Genomic DNA, 25,331 nt, shown 5'->3' with positions numbered 1-25,331 from the left:
CTTTCTATCTTTCAGTTACTTTGCTTAGTGTTTTAAATGTGTAAACTCTTAATTTTCACAACACCTTCTAGGATTAGGGACTGTCAGCCTTCAATAGATTAAGAGACCTGCTCAAGACCACACAAGTGGGTGGAGCAGGGATTTTAACCTGCACGGGTATGGTGCCCAAGCGTGTGAGTTTACTTCTTTCCACTTTTGGTGTGATGGAATGTCCTGGACATGATGGAAAAATAAACAACAGGAGCACTTAACTCAGACTTGGGCTTGCAGGATTTGACAATAGTTTTGGAGAAAGTGAGATATAAAGAAAGACCTGGAGGTGTGTAGGAATTAGCCAGATGGGGGAGGAGGATGAAGTAGAGGGTGAGGTATGTTCAGATTCTCCTGGAGCCTAGTGTATGTGGGCAGAGGGAGGCCAGGAAAGGCCTGGCCCCAGAGCTCTCTGATGAGCTGGCCAAAAGGAAAGCAGAGACAGCCTCATGTCACAAACAAAGCATCCATGTTTACGAGGTGGAAAGAGGAGAGATACTGACAATGAGGACAAAGATAAGTGGTTCAGAAGCTGGAAGAGCTTTAGGATCTATTGTCTGGCTTTTATTAATATTTTTGCCTCACCCTTGTTGTCTTTTTACCTGCTCCCTGTTTCAGTACATTGAGATCAAATATAAGTAGAGGAAACCAAATTAAACATCATAGAATGATGGGTAAAATCTGGTGGAAGCAAATAATTATCTGTTGGATATTTCCTAGATCTGAAACAGGATTTGCTAGATCTGAGTCCTATCCTTCTTTCCCCTCACACTCCACCGCCAGCTTTATTGAGGTATAATCAACAAATAAAAATTGTATGTATTTGTAGTATACAATGTGATGTTTTGATATTTGTGTACATTGTGAAATGATCCTATAATCAAGCTAATAAACATGTCTGCCACCTCACATATTTTGTGTGTGTGTGTGTGTGTGTGTGAGAGAGAGAACATTTAAGATCTACTCTTTTAGCAATACTCAAGTACAAAGTACACCACTGAGTGTCGTCTTCCTTGAAATACTCTTTGCCTTGCCTTCCAGCACTCCACCAGGTCTGGCTTCTTTTCTCTACTGCTCTGACCTTTCTTTGTAAGTCTTCCTTCTTGACTCTTCCTCTTTAGCCCAATCACTTGCTGTCTGAGCTCTACGTGGCTTGGAGGCCTGCCCCCTTCTCATTCATGGTGGCCTCTCCTGACAGTCTCATCTTGTTCTGCAGTATCGGCTGCCATCTGTATTTGGATGCTGCCCACGTTACTGTCTGGAGTTCTGACCTTTTATCTAAGCTCCAGGCTCATATATTCAATTAAACATCCCCATTTACATATCTCATGGGCACTTCAAACGCAACACCTCCAGCGCTAAACCCACATTTTCCTCACTTACTTTGACCTGCTCCTCCTTGGGTGCTCCCTGTTTCTGTAATGACACTATCATTCACCTACTTTCCTGACCCAGAAATCTGGGAGTAATTCTGGAATCCTTATCTCTCTTGAATGAGTTTTTAGTGGCCATGTGTCACATTTGTGCCTTCCCAGAATCTTTTAAATAATTCACATGTAATAATTCTCATGTCCCCAACGCAGAAGACAGGAGTCAAATTCTCAGTTTCTTTTTCTTGCAACCCAGATGGACACAGGTGACCTAGGCTTGCCCTGTCAGATGCTTCCAAGGGAGGCTTGATTTAGAAGTCATCAACATGAGAACCTGGCTCTCCATGGAGTTTCCATCTTGCTGATGCGGCTGGCTTCAGAGACATCTCGGTTTTAGGCAGTAGCAGCAATTGCAAAGTACATACGGAAGTTGCAGTTGTACTGTAGATTGAGCAATTGCAGTGTTGTCAGGTCTTGGCATTATATGTTTATGGAACAGAAACAGTGAACTTATTCAGAATAGTTTTGTTGCCTGGTTTGGTGTGTGTGTATGTCGGTGGAGGGAGAAGGTGTGGGAAACACAGTTTTGTTTTTTGTTTTTCTTTTATTCTGTGAGTTTAGTCTTGACTTTGTTCCTTCAGTCCTTCAGATTCTCCAGTGATCTCTGAGGGGGGGGTGTGTGTGCGTGTGTGTGTATTTCAGACAGGGTTTTGCTCTGTCACTCGGGCTGGAGTGTAGTGGTGTGATCACAGCTCACTGCAGCCTCAAACTCCTAGACAATCAAGTGATCCTCCTGCCTCAACCTCCCAAGTAATTGGGACTACAGGCGTGTGTCACCACGCCCTGCTAATTTTTAAAATTCTTTGGAGAGACAAGGTCGCTGTTTGTTGCTCAGGCTGGCCTTGAACTCCTCGCTTCAAGTGATCCCCCCGCCTTGGCCCCCCAAAGTGCTGGGATTACAGGCATAAGGCACCGTGCCTGGCCTGGGTTTAATATTTTTAATAAAGTTTCTGTTTCCTTAAACTATCAAAAATAGCTTATGTTGTTTGCAGTAGGAATCTTGAGCAATTCAAGATAGTTGCTTTCTCTCCAATAGAAAGTCTAGCTGTGTTTTGAGCTGTGTGAAAGGAGAAGGGAAGGATGTGGTAAGCAAGAACCAGAAATAAGGGCTTGGAAGAGGGAAGGCCCTAACTCTCCAGGGTTTTTTTCATTTGATCACATTATATAGAATATATAAATTATGTACAAATATGCCAAAAACAGGGCAGAGTGATGGAAAGAGAATTGGAATTTTAGAAAATTTTAGAAAATAATTGGGTTTAAATTCTGACTATACCACATACTAGCAGGGTACTCTGGAGCAAATGACTTAACTTCTTTAAATTCTGTTCCCTCACTTATGGGTTGCAGTTACATGAGATAACCTGTGAAAAAGACCTCTCACTTATTGGCTTACTGGCTGAGTGGTAAAGGTTAGCTCTCTGTGCCAGAGGCAATCAGGGACTCTAGAGAACGCATCAATAATTGGTTATATATAGGTGGCCCATAAGTACTGACTGTTCAATTCCATTGGCCTAGAATTCCACTCTTTGTATTTCCATATGTTAAAACTCTTATTCCTTCTAATAGGAATCGTCCAAGTGCGTTATTTTCTTTAATTGGACCTTTCCAAATTCACTTAGCTGGAAGTAATGAATTCTATTTCTGAAATATTATTATATTTTATCACAGATCATATTTGGATTAATAGTGTAGAATATAGATCCTTAGGATGGTATAGAATATAGAGCCTTAGAATAGGAAGATACTTTGGTGAGCATTTAGTAGAGCTAAAATTTAGTAGAGCTAAATGGTATAGAATATAGAGCCTTAGAATAGGAAGATACTTCAGCGAGCATTTAGTAGAGCTATTTATGTTTTAAATTTATTTTCATTCAATTATTATATTACTATTGATTGAAATTCAACAATATTACAAGGATGATAATAAAAGAGTAGTCCCCTGCCTCATACCTTCCCACTCCCAATTCCCACTCACTCGAGGCAACGTTTTTTAACCTTTCATAATAATATGTTATCTTCCTAGTTTTCAATTTTAGCCACTCCATTATCTATTGATTTGCTGCAATAGAAGATACAAATTTGGTTTTCTTACACCTCGTTTCTTACATTGTTGGAACTCTGCATCTTACCAATACATGTGCATTGTCTCTCTTCCCACTTTCCCAATATGGTCATTTCACAATTGTTGATTAAATCACTGTTTGGTGTTTTAAATTACCATAACTCTCTAGATAAAACTAATCGTTAAGCCATGTAGTATGGTTAGATTCCTACTTTATGCATCTTTATTTTTTTCTGAAGTCAGTGACACATCTTTAATAATTTATTCCATCTTGATGTGCTTATTGCTAATTATTTTAAGAAATCCAAAATAGTAAAATTTCTCTCAAAATAAATTCAGGTAATTTCTCTGCAACCACCCACTACCTGCAACACTTATACATATATCTCACACACTTTTTCCTTAGGAAATATTCTTTTTTGAGCTTTCTGTCCCCCTGCTTTGAACAAGTTTCAGTCTAGCTCTGTACAAGTCAAAGTTCAAGGGCTTCTGGTCACCATTTTCCTGGGGTGACATCATCCTTGTTGACTGAATGTTTGTGTTACCCCCAAAATTCATATGTTAAAATTTTAACCCCTAATGTGATGATATTAGGAGGTGGGGCTTTGGGGAGGTGATTAGATCTTGAGGGTATGGACTTCGTGAGTAGGATTAGTGCTCTTATACTACGTGGGATAGTGCCCAGGGAGCACTTTCATTTCTTCTGCCGTGTGAGGACACAGCAAAAAGCTGTCATCTTGGTAGGTGTGGTGGCACACACCTGCTGTCCAGGAGTTAGAGCCCAGCTTTGGCAACATGGCAAGACCTTGCCTCTAAAAAAAAGTAAGAGAAAAAGAAAAGAAAAAAGATGACTCCCTGTGAACCAGGAAGCAAGTCTTCACCAGATACTGAATATGCTGGTGTGTTGATCTTGGACTTCCCAGCCTCCAGAATTGTGAGAAATAAATGTGTATATAAATTGTTGTTTATGAGCCACTTAGTCTATAGTATTTTTGTTAGAGAGGCCCAAACAAACAAAGACGTGGAGATTCCTGAATAATTTTATTCCTTCCTTACATGTACATGTAATTATAATTATCAGCTAGGTATAGAAGACTAGGCTGAAAATTGTTTTCCTCAAATGTTAAAGGAATTGCTCCACTCTCTTCTAGCTTCTAGTGTGGCTGTCAAGAATGCCAATTCTATTCTTATTCCTAATCCTCAGATATGATCTATTCTTTCTCAGGAAGCTTTTAGGATCTTCTCTCTCCTTGGTGTTTTGTAATTTTAAAAGCATGTTGCTAGAAAAAAAGAAAGACCTAAAAATCAATCATCTAAGCTCCCACATTAAGAAACTAGAAAAATAAGAGTAAATTAAATGCAAAGTAAGCATAAGAAAATACAGTTTTAAAAAATTAGAGCCGAAATCAATGAAATTGAAAACAAAAATTAAGAGTGGCAGGAGCTGCTCCACTTCCTCCTGTTTTCAGGGAGCTGGAGCTTACTTCTCCAGGGACTTGGCTAGGAAGGGCTCTCTAGCGTCTGGGCCACACTGTAAAGGCTGGAGTGTTTTAAGAGTTTACGTGTCAGGAAGAGTCTGTTACTTTTAAAATTAACTTAATTGTCCTTTTAGACTGTTTATTTTTGGATCAAATCCTATGCCAGGGATTTTAACTGCACTTTGAATGTATTACCAAGGTTATGGTGACCCTTAGATGCTATTTTTGGAAGAAGGAGGAATGGTGATAGTCTGCAAATCAATACTCGAGAGCCTGAGGAGCCTCTGGATTTTGACTTCTGCAGTACCAATGTTATTAATAAAATTATTCTGCAGTCAGAGGGGCTCTGAAGCATTTCCCAAATTGGATGTGATGACTGAGGTCCTACAGATTATCATGTCTCCTGACAAGCATTATTTCAGGTTATCTACTTTTGGAAATTTAGAAAGTTTGCAACTTGACTTCCAAAGATTTTTATTTGATGCAAGCATTTCATTATAATCAGACCCAGGTCAACAGATTTGATTTATTTGCTAATACCCTTTACAAAGACATTAGTCCTATCTTGCAAGGTATTTTATTCACACAAATAACAGGATTTCTTTCATTATAGTATGTGATTAGAATGAATGGGACAAATACGTTTTATGGAATATTACTGTTGCCCTGATTAAGAAGTTCCTGAATCTGAGGCTTGAGTATGATGGTTCATTGTGATGTTTATGTGTACATTCATGATAAGTTGAATTCTCATTCTGAGTATAAAAATCTTCATAATTTCTTATTGAATTTTCTGTAGAGAAGATGCATGGAGAAGATAAAAGCAAGGTCGTCCCTGTACCCTAATAGCTATGTATTTTGTGAACAAATGCTTTCATGAAGTCTGATAGATTATCTGGTATTAGACTGTCCTGTGGCTCTGTCTTTTGAACTCATGGGAATCATTGTGAGCCAAGATGAATAAGTTATAGGTTCTATTACATTTAAGTAGAACATTTCAAGAGTCTAAAGATTTAAAGTTTGTTATTGAAGGCATATCAGAACTGTTCTTTTGTTTATTTACTATTAGAAAGTACAAAGGCATATGGACATTGCTTATTAGTTTAAATGCCAGAGATTAGATATTAAAGCAGTGGTTCTCTAAGTGTTGTGCCAAGACCAACAGCATCAGAATCACCCAGGAACTTGTCAGAAATGCTGGGGGTGAGGCCTAAAATCTGCATTTTCACAAGCTTCCCCCAGGAAATTCTGATGCATGCTAAAGTGTGGAAATCACTGTTTAGATACATTTTTAAAAATTAACATTTAATTGCCTTGAGGTGTTTGCTTTTACTTGTGATTTCTTTACAAAAGTTCTGAAATTGAGGTGTCACTAAACAAGTCTGAACAATTCTTTATATGATCTATTTCTAAAGCATACCTTTTTAAGAAATCTGTGGACAAGATATAAAAGTCTTCAGAGTAATAGATTTTCTCTTTATTCTTAAAACTATTCAATGCAGTACTTATTAGATACCTTCCGTTTGCCCATAAACATTTTTTGACCAAATCAATGTATAAAAAACCAGTTAGTGGTTTCTTACAAGACTAAACATACTCTTATTATATCTTATTATACAGTACAGCAATTGCATTCCTTGATATTTACCCAAAGTTGAAAAATTAAGTCCACATAAAAACATGCCACAGATATTTATAGAAGGTTTATTCATAATTGTAAAAACTTGGAAGCAACTAACATGTTCTTCAGTATATGAATGGATAAACTGAGAGAAATGGAGACAATGGAATATTTTTTAATGCGAAAAAGAGATGAGCCATCAAGCCACGAACACCCATGGAGGAATCTTAAATGCAGATTACTAAGTGAAAGTCTGAAAAGGCTATATACTGTATGACTTCAACTATATGAAATTCCGGAAACAGCAATACTGTGGAGACAGTAAAAAGATCAGTGGGTGGTTGCCAGTATTTGTGGGGAGAGATGACTAGACAGAGCACAGAGGATTTTAGGGCAGTGAAACCACCCTGTATGATACTATAATGGTGGATACCCATTATACATTTGTCCAAACCCACAGAATGTACAACACCAAGTGTACCCTAATGTAAACTGTGGAGTCTGGGTGATAATGATGTGTCCATGCAGGGTCTACCCTGGTGGAAACGTTGATAATGGGGAGGCTGTGCATGTGTGAGGGAAAGGGGTATGTGGAAACCTGTGCCTGCAGCTCAGTTTTACTGTGAGCCTAAAACTGATTTAAAAAATAAAGTCTACTAAAAAAAAAAAAAAACTGGAAAAAAAATGCGAAATGACATGCTTTTGTGTGTGTTCTTTCTCATTTATCACATTCGATATTTATTTGATAACTTTCTTTTTTCTCCACTCATTCTTGTTTAAATGCTTATTAGCTGGTTATTATTCATCCTGGCATAAACTTGTATATCTCTTATCTTTTCTGTTTTTCCATTTTATTGTTTTCTAGGTATACTTTTAGAAAGAGCTCTTCAACTTTATCACCCTATTAGCTTTAAAACTTTTCTGCTATCACATTTAGAAAATATATTTATAAAATCTCTCCTGTTAATTTGTTCATTTTTTACAAGTATTAGCACTGTCTTTTTGTTTCATGGATGCAATGTCTTTTCTTATCTCTCACATATATATTTCTTCTTCTACCCTCTGCTTTGTCCTTGTTTAAGTGCCTTCTTCTGATTTGTTTTCTGTTTTTTTTTTTTTTAAGTTGGAGGCTTTTCTGAATGTTATTTATATCTGTTTACTCATATTTAAGAAAGAAATATCTATACATATATACACACAAAACTGAATTGAATTCTTTTTGTGTTGGCCTGGTTTATTTATGAGTTAGTTTAATTATAGGATTAGCACGAAAGGACCTGAGTCTTCATGCTGGAAAAACTCAAAATGTCAGTAACGGTGGGAGTTTTTCCCCTCTTGGGCCAGTCGCTACAGTGGGATCCTCCAGTCTTCTGCTTATGGCGTAAACCTTGCTGTCAGTACTCTAGGAGTCAGTGGGGAAAGGGCTTGGGGATCCCACTTTTCTCTGTGAGACTATTAACAAACTTCCCTTTTCAGCACGGTTGCTTCCTTTCCTTTCTGTGTCTTGTCACCCAGTCGGGTATCTCTCCGATCAAATTTCTTGGTAAAACAAAGCTGAAGGATGAGCACTTGTCTGCCTGCCCTGGGTGCAGCAGTGTACCTTCTCCTCATTGAGACCACTCCCCAGTTTAATCACTTAACTCACCTTTTACAGGACTTGAAGCCTCAAATCACTATGCCTCTCCGGGGTGGTGCTTGTTGGGTTCTCCCTCAACAGGGAGCTTTCTCTCATTTACTCAGTAGGTTACCAAATTCATACACTTCGCAGGCTTTTTAATTCTTACCTATTGTTCTCTTTGGTGTTCTTTTGCCTTGTGTGATCCACTCACTCATGCATTCACTCATTCAACAAATATTTTTTGAACACTTTCTCTATGCCTGGCACTGTATCAGGTGAAGTGGATGCAGTGAGCCAGTGGGCAGAAATCTCTTCCCTCATGTGTGTTACATTTTAGGAGCATGAGCCAGAGAATAAACAAACAAATGACATATGCAGTATGTCAGATGGTGGTCAGTAACACGTGTGGGAAAAAATAATGCGGGGAAGAGGTAGAGAACATGCTGGTCAGAGAAGCCCCACAGATAAGGTGCTATTTGAGCTGACAGCTGGCAAAAGTGTAGAAACAAGCCTTGCAGCAGAAAGTGAAGGAGGTCCTGCAGTTCTGGGCTGATTACGTGGGCATGGTTAGGTGCTCTTCCTCTGCTCCCATCGCATCTTGAGCATGCTTTAATTATAACACTTATCATTATGTCCTATTGTGATTATTAAATTACATGTCTGTTTCCATGACTTGGCAAAGCCGCTGAACATCTGGAACTTTGTCTTACTAACTTTTATATTCTCAGAATCTAATACATCATATTAGATGTTCAGTGCATAATTGTTAATTCAATGAATAAAAAAGGAAAACCTCAAGTAAATTGCAGACTAGAATCAAGCCCTCAAGCTCTGAATTTAGGGTTAGGAGCCTGGTTAGGAAGAAAGACTGTATATATGCTTTTGAGGCAAGCAGTCAGTGAGGGAATGAGGCACGATTACTTGCATGTGGCTACAAGCAATAAAAATGGGGTCAAAATGGTTAGCAGAGGGACTGCCCCACTAGTAGACGGGAACTGTTACAACAGGCTATGACAACGAAGACAGATTGCAGACTTCCTACTTAGGCACAGATGAGAATGTAACACAGAAGAAACCGGCTGCAACTGGTTAAAGCCAAGACGGTCGAAAACTTGGCTGACTGCTGACCCTTAGCTTCATTGTGCCTTAATATCATAAAACTTCCATGGGGGAATTCCCACTCCCATCATGCACCTGACGCCATGACAGTTCTGGATTAACCATCTTTAGTCAAGAAAAGGGTGGCACCCCGATTCCGGGAATTGCCCGCCCATTTCCCAGAAAAGCCTTCCTCTTTATCATAGAGTACCCCATACCTTCATTGTGCTTATTCATGTAGTACATGAACCACATTGCCTGTGACTCAATCTTTGAGTGCCTGCACTCGTCCCTTGAGGGTATCCTTGCTTTTGCTCCACAATAGAATGTCTGTACTTTCACTTTGGTCTCATTTCCAGATTCTCTTATGCTTTGAAGACAAGAAGCTGCACTGGCATACTGGCAATGCTTGTAGATACCCTCTGAGATCAGTGTGCTTGTTTATACCAGAAAAAATGTCATCACCAGTCTCCTTAGTCACAAAGCGTATCACTAAGTCATCTTCGGTCATTTTTTACAGTTTCCTAGCCACTTTCTGTTTCCAATCAGTGTAACTATGTGGCATGACTCAGATACAAGTTTCTATAGAAATTTTCTTCTGTGGCTGCTAGTGAGAACCCAAACCAGCTCAGCCAATGAGAGCTCCAGTTGTCACTCCTACCCACACCGGGCCTGCAGGTGGCGGGAAGTGTTTATTAGGGGTACGTGTGAAGCTGTTCAGAAGTGTCAGAGTCTTTGTAGCTTTGAAAGTCACGTAGGTTATTTGGGCATGCTCTCCTGAGCCCTCTGTTAGTTAAGCTCTCTGAAGAGAAGGTGGCAGACCCGGTTTGCTGATCGTCCCAGGGATCAGGAGGTAAGCACCATGGAGGAGCTGGGTTAGAGAGGAGAGACTGAACCGTTTCTCCGCCGAAAAAGACAACTGAGGAAAGGCCAGCCATGCTATGCACCCCTCTGAGAACTTGAACCTGGGAAAATGGACATGAGCTCTGAAAGGATGGGTTCATTTATCTTTTACTCACTTTAGCCATGTCCTCTGGTGTCTCTGAGCTGGTGTTCCTTAAGCTTCAGATCCCGTTGGGGTTTATCTATCAGCCTGTTTGTAAGACTGACTTTTATGCCAATAGCAAATACAAGCATTTTTTAAGTTAACAGATATTATGAAGTAAAATGCAAGTTTTTCATTTATAAGACAACATAACTTCAGAGAAAATGATGAGTCAATCTTATTAAAATGTGATTAAAATGTGATTGTTATTATATAAGAGGCTTATAGGAAGATTAGTTTCTTATAGACAAGTAGGAAAGCAGGAATCATGCCAAGCTGATTGTAGATATTCAGCAAAGGTAGTGTCCTTCCTTGCTTTCATCAGTAGGACGGGGGCATTTGGATGGCTTTATCATTACAAATATTTTTAATGTATTTCTTATTTTGAAAATGGTCCTGATAATAGTTTTAATTTTCACTCATGAACTCTACATGTTTAAGTAGAGTTTGTCCAGCTCTTACCAGCATATAAGGAAAAACATTATGAGGCCATTAACAGTGATAGTTTAGAATTTATTAACATTGACTCTACTGATGGGGGTGTTCAAGCTTCCCTAAAATTTACAATCAGTTATTTTCAGCTCATAAACATCTTTTCCTGTTCCTCGGCTTATTTCTTCCACTTTATATGTTGCTGCTCTGGAAGTCATTAATTGCTAATAATGTCAAACATCTTTTTTATGTTTATTGGATACTTGAGCAAATTGCTCATTCACATCTTTTGCACACTTTTCAAATAGACTGTTTATTGTTTTCTTAGTGATACATGGTTCTCCATGTATTCCAAAAGCAAAACTTCTATTAACTATATATATATATATATATTTTTCAGGTATCTGCCCAGTTTTTGCCTTATATAATCACTTTGTTTAGTGTGTGTGTGTGCACGTGTGTGTGTGTTTCCTACAAAGAAATTAAGAATATGCATGCAATCACATTTGACAAAGTTTTTTTTTTTTTCTGGCTTGTCCTTTTTGTGCCTTGTTTAAGAAACCTCCTTCTACTTCAATGTATTGAGAAATTCTGTGTTTTATTCAACATCATTACTATTCTGTTTAGATAATTAATCCAGCCAGATATATATTTGTGTATGATATAAGAGAAAGGCCAAATATATCATTCCCCGAATATTATCATTTGCCTGAATACTTTTTATAGTTGGCCATTCTTTCCTCGTGATTTCTAATGCCACTTTGATTATGTACCATGCTTTAACTTACATGTGGTCCTGTTTCCACACTCTATTTATTAGTTCATTTTTCTCTATGCCACTGCCATATCGATTGAATTATTATACATTTGTAGTAAGTATTGATACCTAGTAGTAGGGATACTACATCCTAATAAACAATTCAACATGTTTTGCAGGTTTTTGTCTTTATTTTTTTCATTTAGGTTTTAAGATCATTCTGATAAGTTCTATGAAAAACCCTTTGAGATTTTGGATGGGAGTTTATAGATTAATTTGACAACATTGCTGTCTTCATTTTATCAAGTTTTCCCATTTAAAATATCACACATACACCCACTTAAGTAGGTCTTCTAAATCTCCCAATGAAGTTTTATAAGGTTCCCTTTAAAACTCTTAAATATATTGTATTAGATGTTCTTATGTACTTTGTAGTTTTGTTGCTATTGGAAATTACTTTTTTACGTGATTTTTTTCACTCTTGGAGTGGTGCTAGAATAAAGGAATGCATTTCTGCATATTAATCTTATAGTTATAAACTTTTGAATTATTATTTATAATGTTTTGTGTATTATTTTGGGTACTATACATAAACAACTATATTACTACAATGTGATTTTGGCAACAAGATACAAAAATAGGTTGATGGACAGAATAAAGAATCCAGAAATAGACTCACTCATATTTGGACAACTGATTTTTGCAAAGGTAAAAAAAATCGTTAAAAAGGATAGTCTTTTTAATATACGGTTCTGGGAAATTTCATATTCATATGAAAAATAAATGAACTTTGAGTCATTGCTTATACCATATACAAAATAACTCAAAACAGTACATACACCCAAATAAAATGATTAAACCATAATATTTTTAGAGGAAAACATAAAATCTTCTCATCTTGAGATTGGAAAAGATTTCTTAAATAAGACAGTGAAAGCATGATCCATGAAAGAACAAATTGATTAATTGCACTTCATCAGGTATATATATATGCCAAAATTTATCAGATTGTATACTTCCAATATATGCACTGTGTTGTATGCCAGTTATGCCTCGATAAATCTATTTTAAAAATAAAAGGAAAATGTATCCTGTTTCCTTTTTGTTGTAGTGTTTTTGTTTGTTTGTTTGTTTGTTTGTTTTGAGACAAAGTTTTGCTCTTGTCACCCAAGCTGGAGTGCAATGGCGCGATCTTGGCTCACTGTGACCTCCACCTCCTGGGTCAAGCGATTCTCCTGCCTCAGCTTCCTGAGTAGTTGGGATTACAGGCCCCCACCACCACGCCCGGCTAATTTTTGTATTTTTAGTAGAGATGGGGTTTTGCCATATTGGCCAGGCTGGTCTCAAACTCCTGACCTCAGGTGATCCGCCCGCTTTGGCCTTCCAGAGTGCTGGGATTACAGGCGTGAGCTACCATGCCCAGCTGATGTATCCTGTTTTCTAAGAATTCTAGAGGTGTTGTATACTTTCTGAAGATGTCTTTCCTAGGAATAGGGATCACCTTGCTTAAGAAGTTCTTACCTATGTCCCATTCAAATCTCTTTTACTACTGCAAACATTTTGTTTATTTTTCTTTAAAAATATTAATAGCTCACCTTGCTTTATTTTGAATGTAGAATCCTTTTTGGTGTTGTAATCTTACATGCTTTGGATTCCTTATAGGTTGATCCCAAAGTCGTCAGATGGAGAGTAAATACAAGGAGATACTCTTGCTAACGGGCCTGGATAACATCACTGATGAGGAACTGGATAGGTTTAAGTTCTTTCTTTCAGACGAGTTTAATATCGCCACAGGCATACTACGTACTGCAAACAGAATACAAGTAGCTAACTTGATGATTCAAAATGCTGGTGTAGTGTCTGCAGTGAAGAAGACCATTCTTATTTTTCAGAAGTTGAATTATATGCTTTTGGCAAAACGTCTTCAGGAAGAGAAGGAGAAAGGTAATGTGGTAGTCCCGCACCTGCCCAGTCCCTTTCTCTGCCAAGCCTGGGCCTTTCCTTTCATGGCGTCCCTGGGATATGACCCCCAGTGCACACTGTTGGAATTTGTTTGCTAACTTAGTGCACCTGTCTCTTTGCCCCCTTTTACTGAGAATCACTTGTAGGAAGTGTTTGTTACAAATTCCACAAATCCATTCCAGCCTTGGTTTGCATCTCTTGTTCCAGCCTTTAGGGTGACCACTTCCATTTATCATCTTTTCTCCTTGCCCATCTTTGTCTCCAGTTCAATTACAGTGAATATGGATGTAGAATTTCAAAGTTAACTTTTCCCAACTCCATTTCCACAGTATGTAATGCTCGCACATTCTACTGAAGTCTCAAAAATATAAATTATTGCATTGGAAAATTGTAAACCAGGATATTGAGCACCTTTTTTTCCTTCACACAGTCTGTTTATTCCTCTCCATGTCCCTATCTTTCTATGGTCCCAGGCTATGCTTCTTTCTTTAGGGGATGATCTCCTCCTTCTTCAGGGAGGGAGAATCCTCCTTCAGGGACTCTCTCTCCTCTCTATCTCCAGTGACAGTATAAATTACCCACAACAAAAAGACTTTTTTAAGATTATTCAATAAATCACTCATCATCTCCATCTGAATTATATACATTTAGTTTAAATTCCTGAGTTTGTTTACTGAGAACAATTGATACGTCCCGGCTTTATGTCTGAAGAACAAAAAAGAGCTAACAAAGGAGCATATCACTCCAGGACTGTCCCAAATGAGAGTCTCCAAATGCAACAGTTTTAGGATTCAAAGTAAAACCGTAACAGCAAAGATTACAACAGCTTTTAATAGCATTTGTGGGTGTACAACACGGTGACATGGCTTCTCACACATGGTTTATAAGAAGGTTAAATGAAGCCACATAAGTGATACTATGTACGTCCATAATTCTATACAGATGTAAACTGTTAGGTAGTTTCTAAGGCGCTAATGAGAAAGGAGTGGTTGTTTTCCCAGGCTTTAAGTTAGAAGGTGTAGTTCTTTAAGATGGCCCTTAGATGGCAGTAACTACCCATGTTACTTCCATGTAACCAACTGCCCTGTGTTTCTTATCTGCGATAAGACAGGAATCTATTGGCAAACATAGGCTGAGATGTTTAGAAATATCTTTTATTTTGGCAATAAATCAAGAATTAATTCTTCTCTTTGACCAGGATAGCACAAAATTTCCCCTTCTACAATCTTCTCCCCATTTTGCTGTTCTAATGATTCTGGGATTTTGTTATTCTACTTAGCTAAAAAAGATCCAGTTTGGGACTAACTTGGAGACTCAGGAGTAGATCATCCAGAGGCTGTCCCAAATGAGAGTCTCCAAATGTAACAGTTGTAGGATTCAAAGTATGCTTTTGGGCCAGGTGCAGTGGCTCACGCCTTTAATCCCAGCACTTTGGGAGGCCAAGGCAGATGGATCACTTGAGGTCAAGAGTTCGAGATCCGCCTGGTCAACATGGTGAAACTTTGTCTCTACTACAAATACAAAAATTAGCCAGGCATGGTGGCAGGCGTCTGTAATGCCAGCTACTCGGGAGACTGAGGCACGAGAATCACTTGAACCCGGGAGGCAGAGGTTGCAGTAAGCTGAGATCATGCCTCTGCACCCCTGCCTGGGCAACAACAGTGAGACCCTGTCTCAAACAACAACAACAACAACAACAACAACAAAACACAAAGTATGCTTCCTGCATGCTCTACAAGAAGGCAACTGAGTTCCTTCATCGCTCTCAAATTCCATCCGTGGACATACTTAGGCCTCTTTTGAATGTAGGAAATTTTTGTGTGTCCATGCTATTTCTATTATTGTATGAAAAGCTTTTGTTTCATTTTTTTGAACAGTTACTATCATTCTTGGTTAAGTGATCCTTCTCTGTTGCCATGGCATGTCTGCATGTAGAGTGCTATATGCTCTTCTACTCACAACCTCACCCCATGGAAGGTAGAAGATACCTGGAGAATCTTTAGTGAAGACAGAGGCAATAATTAGTAGACAGGAGAAGCTTTTGTATGAAGCAAGATGAGAAAATAGAAGGACTCATAAGCATAGAAAAAGGAAGCGAAGAGAAAATGTGATCACAGTCTACAGAAGTCCTGCAAGATTAAAATAAAATGCTGAAAATGATAAATGAGATAATCAGTAACAATGTCCACCTGATTATTAAGGCAAATGAGAGATTTATAGTGGGCAGACAAGCTTGTCCACAAATATTGGTACCACTGTGTGTGAGATGAAGTATGGCTGATGTGATGTGGTAGAATGGTAGGTTGATTCCCTTGGCCTCCTTGATGCTGTTTTCTCGCCGATGCTGTGAACATAGAAGAGACTTTATCTGCATACCTTTCTGAAACCAGTTGCATGGAACTAACTTATCATTAGAAGGTTAGTGTAACTTCTTTCTAGAGCAGAGATCCTGCTACAATATCCCTGTCAGACAGTCAACCACTTTCTGATCTTTGAAAGGTAATGACAGAGTACCTACTACCTCATAAAACAGTATTGTTTCTCTTTTTAGTAAAATCAAAGTGATTGCCTTGCTATTTCAGCCCAGAGTTGTTCAAATTCTATCAGAAATGACATCTAATAATTTCTCAGGCCCTCTTCTGCCTGAGAGTGCCTTAAGTCATTAAACACGACCATCTTGTTACATGGTCTTTTTAAAAATCAGGACTAGGAGTTGGCTTTTCACAATAACATATAACCTGACCATAGATGTGGAGGAGCCCAGCCAAAGTATACAACTGCATTTTGTAGGCATTAGTGAGGAGCCAACATGCCACCCATCCATCCATTTCTTCATCCATTCAGTAAATATCTATTGAATTGCTAATAGGTACAAGGAAAGCTTTTAGGTTCTTATGATAAAACAAGGTGTTAAAAACAAATCCAAATTTTATACAGCTTATATTCTAAAGGGAAAGTAGATATTTTTCTTACAGGAAAATTTATGAATGTAATTAATTGAGACAAATGCTCTAATGGAAAGGAAGATGGTTCTTCAGCAGCATGTGTCAAAGGAGCATTAACATAAGCCACGAATTAGAGTTGGTGTTGGTCAAAGTGGGTTCCATAGGGAAGTGACCCTTGCACTAAGCTCTGAAAAATGCATAGGAGTTAAAGGTACCTTCAGTCAGAGGGAACACTGTGAAAATCCCTATGACAGCAGGTGTTGACCTGCTTGAGGACTGAAAGAAGGCCAGTGTAGCTGAAGTACAGAGAGTCTTCAGAGGGCAGGATGAGGTCCCCTCGATAGAAGGACAAGGCAAGGCCTTGTAGAACATAATTAGAAATCTGTGGCCAGGTGTGGTGGCTCATGCCTGTAATCCCAGCACTTTGGGAGGCTGAGGTAGGCGGATCACAAGGTGAGGAGTTTAAGACCAGCCTGACCCACATGGTGAAACCCCGTCTTTACTAAAAAAATACAAAAATTAGTCAGGCATGGTGGCATGAACCTGTAATCCCAGCTACTCAGGAGGCTGAGGCAGGAGAATCACTTGAACCTGGGAGGTGGAGGTTGCAGTGAGACGAGATTGGGCCACTGCACTCCAGCTTGGGTGACGGAGTGAGACTCTGCCTCAAAAAAAAAAAAAGAAAAGAAAAGAAATCAGCCCTTGTTTCATAGCAGTAGTTTATTCATTTTTCACTACTACATAAGATTCCATTTAATTGAAAATTACATACACATATAAACTCATATACATATACATATATATAGAGATAATTGGTCTATTTTTGATTGTTATTTTAGTCATTTGAGGCCATTGTGAAAAATGCTGCTATGAATATTTATTATAAGCCTTATGTACTTATCTTTGTATGTTTGTATTTGTATGTGTGTTTCTCTTGACTGTACACCTGTGAATGGAATTACTGGATGTTAAGGTAAGTAGATACTGAATTTCAATAAATAGTGTCCCAAACCATTTTCCAAAGTGTTATACCGATTTAAGACTAAGACTTCATAGTTTCTTTTGTTTTTTGTCTTTTGTTTTTGTTTTTTTGTTTTTTGTTTTTTTGAGACAGACAAGGTCTCACTGTGTCACCCAAGCTGGAGTGCAGTGGTGTGATCACGACTCACTGCAGCTTTGAACTCCTGGGCTTAAGTTATCCTCCTGCCTCACCCTCCCAAGTAGCTGAGACTGAAAACATGTGACATTGCACCTGGCTAATTTTGAAAATATTTTTTATAAAGATAGGGTCTCCCTATGTTGACTAAGCTGGTCTCAAACTCCTGGCCTCGGGTTGATCCTCCAGCCTTGGCCTCCCAAAGTGCTGGGATTACAGGTGTCTGTGCCAGGTCCAGTTTCTTTCATTTTAAAACAAGAATTTTTTTTTTTTTTTTTTTTTTAGAAAAATTAACTGCTCTTGAAGATATCTTAATATGGTTTTAGTATTTATTTCTGGTGACATTTGAAAATGTGCACTGCTCATATGTTTATATGCTTATTGGCCATGTCTTCCATTTTTTAATCAGTTGATAAGAAATACAAATCGGTAACAAAACCAAAGCCACTAAGTCAACCTGAAATGAGTCCTGCTGCATCTGCAGCCATCAGAAATGATGTCACAAAGCAACGTGCTGCACCAAAAGTCTCTCCTCATGTTAAGGTAGGATGAGGAGAGTGGAGTGGTCTTTGTCCTTGTAAGAGCATCACTGTCACTGTCATTTCCCACATTGTTCTCTGTTCTTTATCTCAGAGCATGCAAATAAGGGAATTAAGGCCACAGTGTGAAAAGCACTCTGAGTCACAAAAACAGGAACTACCTCTGATTGATCCGATTAAACACCTGTTGAGCTTCTAATCTCTGTCAGGGCCTGGACACATTAACCCTCTGTTATGGTTTGGATTCTATAAGACGAAAACTCTGAGATAGACAGTTGTTTACAGGAAGTCTATTTTAGAGCACTTTCAGAATTAGTATCTGTGAGGAAGTGAAAGGAGTAGAAGAGGAAGAATGTCAAGTCCAATGTAGTTGCAATAGAGGCCTTGGCCTACCCCACAGGGAGCTCGGGAGCTGAGAATGCCCTTCAGGGCTCCCAAGACTGGTGGGGGAGTCTGTGGTTTGCACAGACCCAGGCTCTGGGTCACATCAGAGATCCATTGCAGAGACTCTTACACTCGGCCTGGCATGCCTCTGTTTGTTTTCCCCTGTATTTTCCCTTAGTTCTTGACAGCAAATTGTTTTTTAAAAGTAATGTAAAAAAGCCCTTTATACACCTGCATGGACAAGGTGAGGTGGCCCTGTTTAGCTGAGAGAGTAGTGCCTGGAGAGTCTCATTGATGAGAATGATTACTTTAGTCCTGAGGGAGCGGCAGGCAATATCGGAAAGGCCCAACACAGAATCCACCACACATGCAATTTCATCTCCTGTGAAGCAGGTGTTACACCATTTTATAGCTGTGTGAGCTCTAGAAACTGATGACACATACTTCATTCTCTTTGTCTAGAGGAGCCATTTCCTCTGGGTTTGGCCCAGAAACTTCTGGATTTTTCAGAAAACAAGGTTCAAGTATAAATGGTGTGATTCCATCACCAGTAAAGAAAATATGCATCATTCAGTCTGGAAGACTCAACTAAAGATACATGGACCAAAGAGGACTTTTGTAGTGGAACTCAGTGGAACTGACCTTTGCCTGCATTGATCCAAATGCAGTCAGTTATACTGCCCATCAGGGCCCCTTACTGGCCCCAGCTCCACTGGCCCAAGCTTCAGGTCACATCAGAGACAGCCTTCGAGACTCCTACACTTGACTTTTTATGCCTCTGTTTGTTTTTCCCTGTATTTCCATTTGGTTCTAGATGGCAAGTTGCCTTTAAAAAGTAGTATTTTCTCCCAAAACAAACCAAAAAAGGTATCTTACCTCTGTTAATTCAGAAAAATAAAAAACACAGAGAAGCGAATAAAATTACCTATAATTGTATCATCTAGGAAAAAAAATATTGATGTTGGTAAATATCTCTGTAGTGTGTTTGTGTGTGTGCTTTAACTGCTTATTTATCCAAAAAGAAAGATATTTTTTATCTGTTTAGGACCTTTCCCTTTATTGAGTCAGTTATAACAGTTTATCACATTATTTCTCTAAAGCATTTTTAATATTTGCATAGTAATCTATTTGTGACTATACCATATTTTGTTTAACCAAATCTATTTTTATGTATTTAAATTATTTCTTTTTTTATAATTTCAAATAATAAGATATATTTTTAAAATGTAAACCTTAGTGCATAATTCATTATTTAAGGGTAAATCTACAAATGTAGTATCAATTCTCCTTTTAAATTTCTCCTTTAACTCACTTGTAAGATCTCTGACCTAGGTCTCCCCCTTAACTCACATTAAACATAGTCTACATTTTGTTACGTACAACACCTCCCTAGGAATTTGGGGAACCCTGTGCAGGTCACTGAGCTCCCTCACTTTTATACCAGAGTAAAATGAATGTTTAGGACAGTATTGGATAGAGAAACAAGGATATATTATGCCCGAATGGAATCCATAGAAGATGGAATCAGATTTATCAGATTTACCCCGAGGCTTAGCAATATTTCAGAAATCTGATGAAGTCTTTTTATATAGCACATGGCAAAGCAAGGATTTGGTTTTAGGGATCCTACCTCCAAAACATGTTACACCGTCTTATCTGAATACAGGAGTTGAAATCTTCCTTCTGCCCTCTCTGTTCCATCTAGATCATTCTAGGCCTCAAGTCTCTTCTTATCCCCTCTATGTCTCTTCCCTTGATTCCACCTGTCTTCTGTGGCTTCCTGAGGCTTAGCACTGTGGGTGAAGGAAGGTCCTCTCAATAGTACCTTTTTGACTCACAGCTGATATCTTTCTTCTCTTGTCTTCAGCCTGAGCAGAAACAGAGGGTGGCCCAGCAGGAATCTATCAGAGAAGAGTTTCGGAAAGACGGTTTGCCAGTTATGGTACTGAAAGCAACAAAGCCCTTCACGTTTGAGACCCAAGAAGGCAAGCAAGAGATGTTTCATGCTACGGTGGCTACAGAGAAGGAATTCTTCTTTGTAAAAGTTTTTAATACACTGCTGAAAGATAAATTCATTCCAAAGAGAATTATTATAATATCAAGATATTATCAGCACAGTGGTTTCTTAGAGGTAAATAGCGCCTCATGTGTGTTAGATGCTAAATCTGACCAAAAGGTTGATGTCCCGCTGAACATTATGAGAAAAGCTGGTGAAACCCCAAAGATCAACACGCTTCAAACTCAGCCCCTTGGAACAATTGTGAATGGGTTGTTTGTAGTCCAGAAGGTAAGTTTTCATAGCTAATTTCATATTGATTAGTAAGAATAACGTATTTTCCATCTGATCTTAAAGAGACTTTAGAAAAGGTGTTAATGTCCATATAGACAAAATAAAAAAATACAAAGTTCTAAAGAGCTGCAGAGTTAACATGCCAAAATTCATACAAAAACTCAAAAATTGTTTTTATTGTCAAAAATGTCACAATCCTGTTTCAACTTATTCTTATCCCAGTAGCCGCTGAAAAAGGAATTAGTTCGTTCACATAGTTTTTATTTCTGCATTATTTTTGTACTTTGTCCGTATTATCTTTATTTTAAGTGACTATTGTTGTGATTGCAAAATAAGTGTAGTTGAGTAATCAACCAAATTAATTGACCTGAAAAACCAATATGCAAGTCAGGATTAAAGAACTGTGATTAAATGAAGAAAACAGAAGAAAGAGTTAGCTTGAGGAGACTTATTTATTTATTTCTTTTTAATTAAAAGTAAACTTTAATGTCGAAAATACAAACTTGGGGAAGACAGAAAAGATCACATACAAGGCTATCACTTCACACTTGGAAGGTTGCACAGCGGCCGGCGCTCCTCTCTTTCCAGACGGTGGGGCGGCTGGGCAGAGGCCCTCCTCACTTCCCAGACGGTGGGGCGGCTGGGCAGAGGCCCTCCTCACTTCCCAGACGGTGGGGCGGCCGGGCAGAGGCCCTCTTCACTTCTCAGACGGTGGGGTGGCCGGGCAGAGGCACTCCTCGAGGAGACTTATTAGAAGTGAGAAATAATAAAGTATTATGACTCTGAGCTTCAGGGAACTAGCCTTGTGGAATGACTTTTTCTGGTCTAGGGCAGGACCTGAAGAACCGTAGAGAGGGAACCTGCTGCCCCTGCATTCAGAGCCTCAGAATAACCTCTGCTGCCCTGGGTTAGTTTTAGAAGGAATTGATAGGAAGACTCTCCAGTCCTCTTGGAAAACTCAAGTGTAAAATGACCTTGGATAGGAAGGTCATGTTCTTTGTCCCAGTTTTCAGCTTTTAATCTGGCCACTAACATATATTGATTTAGTCCATAAAATTAAAGCTAAAATACGATCAATCTCCTAAGTAACTGACCAACCTCCTGTTTCCTTTTGATCTAGACTTGATTGTGAATTATTTCTTGTCTTTGATTACTTACTAGACTCTCAGCTGGATCTTGCATCATTACCTCATGTCTCTCCTGGACTTGTTGTTTTAAATAGCTGTCTTCAGGCTGGGCACGGCAGCTCATGCCTGTAATCCTAGCACTTTGGGAGGCCAAGGCGGGTGGATCGCCAGAGTTGAGGAGTTCCAGATCATCCTGGCCAATGTGGCAAAACCTGTCTCTAGTAAAAATACAAAAATTAGCCGGGTGTATTGGTAGGGACCTATATATAATCCCAGCTACTCTGGAGGCTGAGGCAGGAGAATGGCTTGAACCCAGTGGGGTGGAGGTTGCAGTGAGCCAAGATTGCGCCATCGCACTCCAGCCTGGGTGAAGGAGCGAAACTCTGTTTCAAAAAATAAAAAAATAAAAAAATAAAAAAAATAGCTCTCTTCCAACCCCAGGGTCTTCTTTTTTCCCCTGACTAATCTGGCTACTGGCCCTGGAGAAGCTCCATCCTCTCTATCCAGCAGTTGTTGCTTCTATGGGCCACCCTGGCCTCCTCCTAAAGGAAAGAAGTTTGGGACTGGAAAGATGGGCATAGGAGACAGCATATTCTAAGTAAGACACGTCTGCCTCCTCTGTGTGAACTTGCTAACATCTATTAGATATATACCTGCTAGTTTCAAAGCAGAAACTTTTTCTTCAAGTTGACCCTTGAACAATGTAGGGATTAGGGCTGCTGACCCCGAGCAGTCGAAAATCTGCATATAATTTTTGATTCCCCAAAAACTTAACTACTTAATAGCCTACTCTTGACCAGAAGCCTTACAGACAATATAAACAGTCACTTAACACATTTTTGTGTTATACATATTATATACTATATTCTTAAAAAGTGAGGTAGAGAAAAATGTTATTAAGAAAATCACAAAAAAGAAAATATACTGACTATTCATTAAGTGGCAGTAGATCATCAAAGTTCTTCATCACTGTCTTCATGTTAAGTAGACTGAGGAGGAAGGAGGAAGAGGAGGGTTGCTCTTGCCGTCTTGGGGTGGCAGAGACAGAGGACAATTCCCATATAAATGGACCTGCACAGGTAAAATCTGTGTTGTTCAAGAATTAACTGTATTTCTTTTTAGAGCCTTCTTCTAGCATGTCTGATGTGTGACTGATGTGGCATTCCTTAATCAGATTATCAGAGGCTGGATGTTGATTTTCTTTTACAGGTAACAGAAAAGAAGAAAAATGTATTATTTGACCTAAGTGACAAGACTGGGGAAATGGAAGTATTGGTGGTTAGAAACGAGGACACAATGCAATGTAAGGAAGGAGATAAGGTTCGACTTACATTCTTCACACTGTCAAAAAATGGAGAAAAACCACAGCTGACATCCGGAGTTCATAGCATCATAAAGGTGGGAACTGCATGGAGCAAAGTCAACTCTCCAAGGGGGTGATATGTTTTGCTTTCTGTCAGGAAGCTGGACTGGAGCCATTGAACAGGATATGGAATGGAAGACATTGATATTTAGTACACGTCCATCTCCCAGAACTGAGGAACCTCCCTCTTAGGAAACACGTGTTCTAGATACACAGTTAAGAGAACATGGGCTTTTCAAGGCAGAGGCGCATACTGTTATGCACACAGAGCCCAAGAAAGAGCTCCTCAGTAACACTACAAGTCTAAAGCAGAAAGCTTGCCCAGAGTTGGAAAAGTCATTCTGAGTAATGTCTTTGAAAGTAGACACACAATAGATACTTTGAGGACACATTTCCCTCGCCAGTCCCACCACGCCTGCACCTACCATAGTCCAGGGCACTTGAGTCCATGTAAACCCCTACTCTTGACCTTCCACCACACCCTCCTACCCATCTCCTGCCACTACTTGGTGCTCTTCCCCAAGTCTCAGTGTCGGTTGCACTGCCTGCTGTCTCTGTAGGAGTGGAGGCCAAGACTTGAGAAATATGCATATATGACCTTGCTAAGTTGGAGTGTACTTCTCAGGTCAGATATTCACTTTGGGAGTATGATCCAAGACAAACCAATGTATTAGAAGGGTGGGAACAAAATAATTTTATCAGAAGGTGATATACACTTTAGAAGGCCATAGTGACTGCAAACAGAGGAGGGGCCACTTATTGACCGCATCTCAGACTGCATGTTTTTTTTTTTCTCCATCCAGGTTATTAAGGCCAGTAAAAAAACATAGAGAAATAAAAAGGACCAATTCAAGCCAACTGGTCTAAGCAGCATTTAATTGAAGAATACGTGATACATCTTCTTCAGTCAGATTGTAAGTTACCTGAGAGCAGCAGTTCACAGGCTCCTCTCTCCACCAAATTAGGATAGGATAATTGCTGGATAAACAAATTCAGAATATCAACAGATGATCACAATAAACATCTGTTTCTCATTCATTACAGTATCTCATTTAATTTGTCAATCCCTTGTCTCAAGCAAAAATACTTTATCAATGTATTATATGTTTATACAAATTTAAAAGTAAACTACATGACAACGATTGCACAAAATACAAGAGGGAAGAATTAGGAGTATACTGTTAGAAGATCCTGTACAACATGTGAAGCAGTGCAGTATTATTTGAAAGTAGATACTGCATAATTAAAAATGTATATTTTGTCCCATAGGGCAATGATTTAGAAATATTTTAAAAGGTATATAAATAATAAGACAATTTGTGTTATTGGAGAAAGAATAAGCATAAAGCCTGATGGAAAACTAGAGAGCCAAAACTAGGCTTGTAAATTTACAGTCTATTGATTTTCTACAAAAGTACAAACACAGTTCAATGGAGAAAAGACTAAAATAAAGTACAAGAACAATTAGATACCTGTACTTAAAAAAACAAATCTGAGCCATTCCTCACTCTTTATACAAAAATAAAGTCCAAATGGATCATTGGCTTTTCATAAACATCCAAAACCATAAAACTTCTAGAAGACATGGGAGAAAATCTGTGTGATCTTGGTCTAGGGAAAGATTAAAGATTTTTTAGATATCACACCAGAAGCACAATCTACATAACATAAATGCTTAATAATTTGAACTTCATCAAAATGAAGAACTTCTGTTCTTCAAAAGGTACCATTAAGAGCATTGAAAGGCAAACCATAGATTGTGGCTTAATATTTGTTAGTCACATAGCTGCTGAAGACCCTGTATCCAGGCCAGGCACAGTGGCTCACGCCTGTAATCCCAGCACTTCGGGAGGCCGAGGTGTGTGGCTCACCCGAGGTCAGGAGTTTGAGATCAGCCTGGCCAACATGGTGAAACCCCGTCTCTACTAAAATCCAAAAAAAAAAAAAAAAAAAAAAATAGCTAGGCGTGGTGGTGGGCATCTGTAATCGCA

General features: G+C 38.9%; 1 protein-coding gene and 1 pseudogene across 1 annotated transcript; both read left to right on the top strand.

Annotated features, from left to right (window-relative positions):
* Positions 1-158: 158 nt before the first annotated feature.
* Positions 159-5,596, top strand: LOC105538842 (annotated as a pseudogene).
* Positions 5,597-9,924: 4,328 nt separating this feature from the next.
* AIM2 (absent in melanoma 2) lies at positions 9,925-24,378 on the top strand. Its single transcript, XM_011978679.1, has 6 exons — positions 9,925-10,193; positions 13,237-13,518; positions 18,047-18,180; positions 20,428-20,847; positions 23,187-23,375; positions 24,144-24,378. The coding sequence occupies exons 2-6, from the start codon at positions 13,257-13,259 to the stop codon at positions 24,168-24,170; spliced, it is 1,032 nt and encodes a 343-aa protein (XP_011834069.1). The 5' UTR covers positions 9,925-10,193; positions 13,237-13,256; the 3' UTR covers positions 24,171-24,378.
* Positions 24,379-25,331: the final 953 nt, after the last annotated feature.

The sequence above is a fragment of the Mandrillus leucophaeus genome, unplaced genomic scaffold, assembly GCF_000951045.1.
Source record: "Mandrillus leucophaeus isolate KB7577 unplaced genomic scaffold, Mleu.le_1.0 Scaffold1034, whole genome shotgun sequence".
Lineage (NCBI taxonomy): Eukaryota > Metazoa > Chordata > Mammalia > Primates > Cercopithecidae > Mandrillus > Mandrillus leucophaeus.
This window is presented reverse-complemented; position numbering and strand designations above follow the sequence as displayed.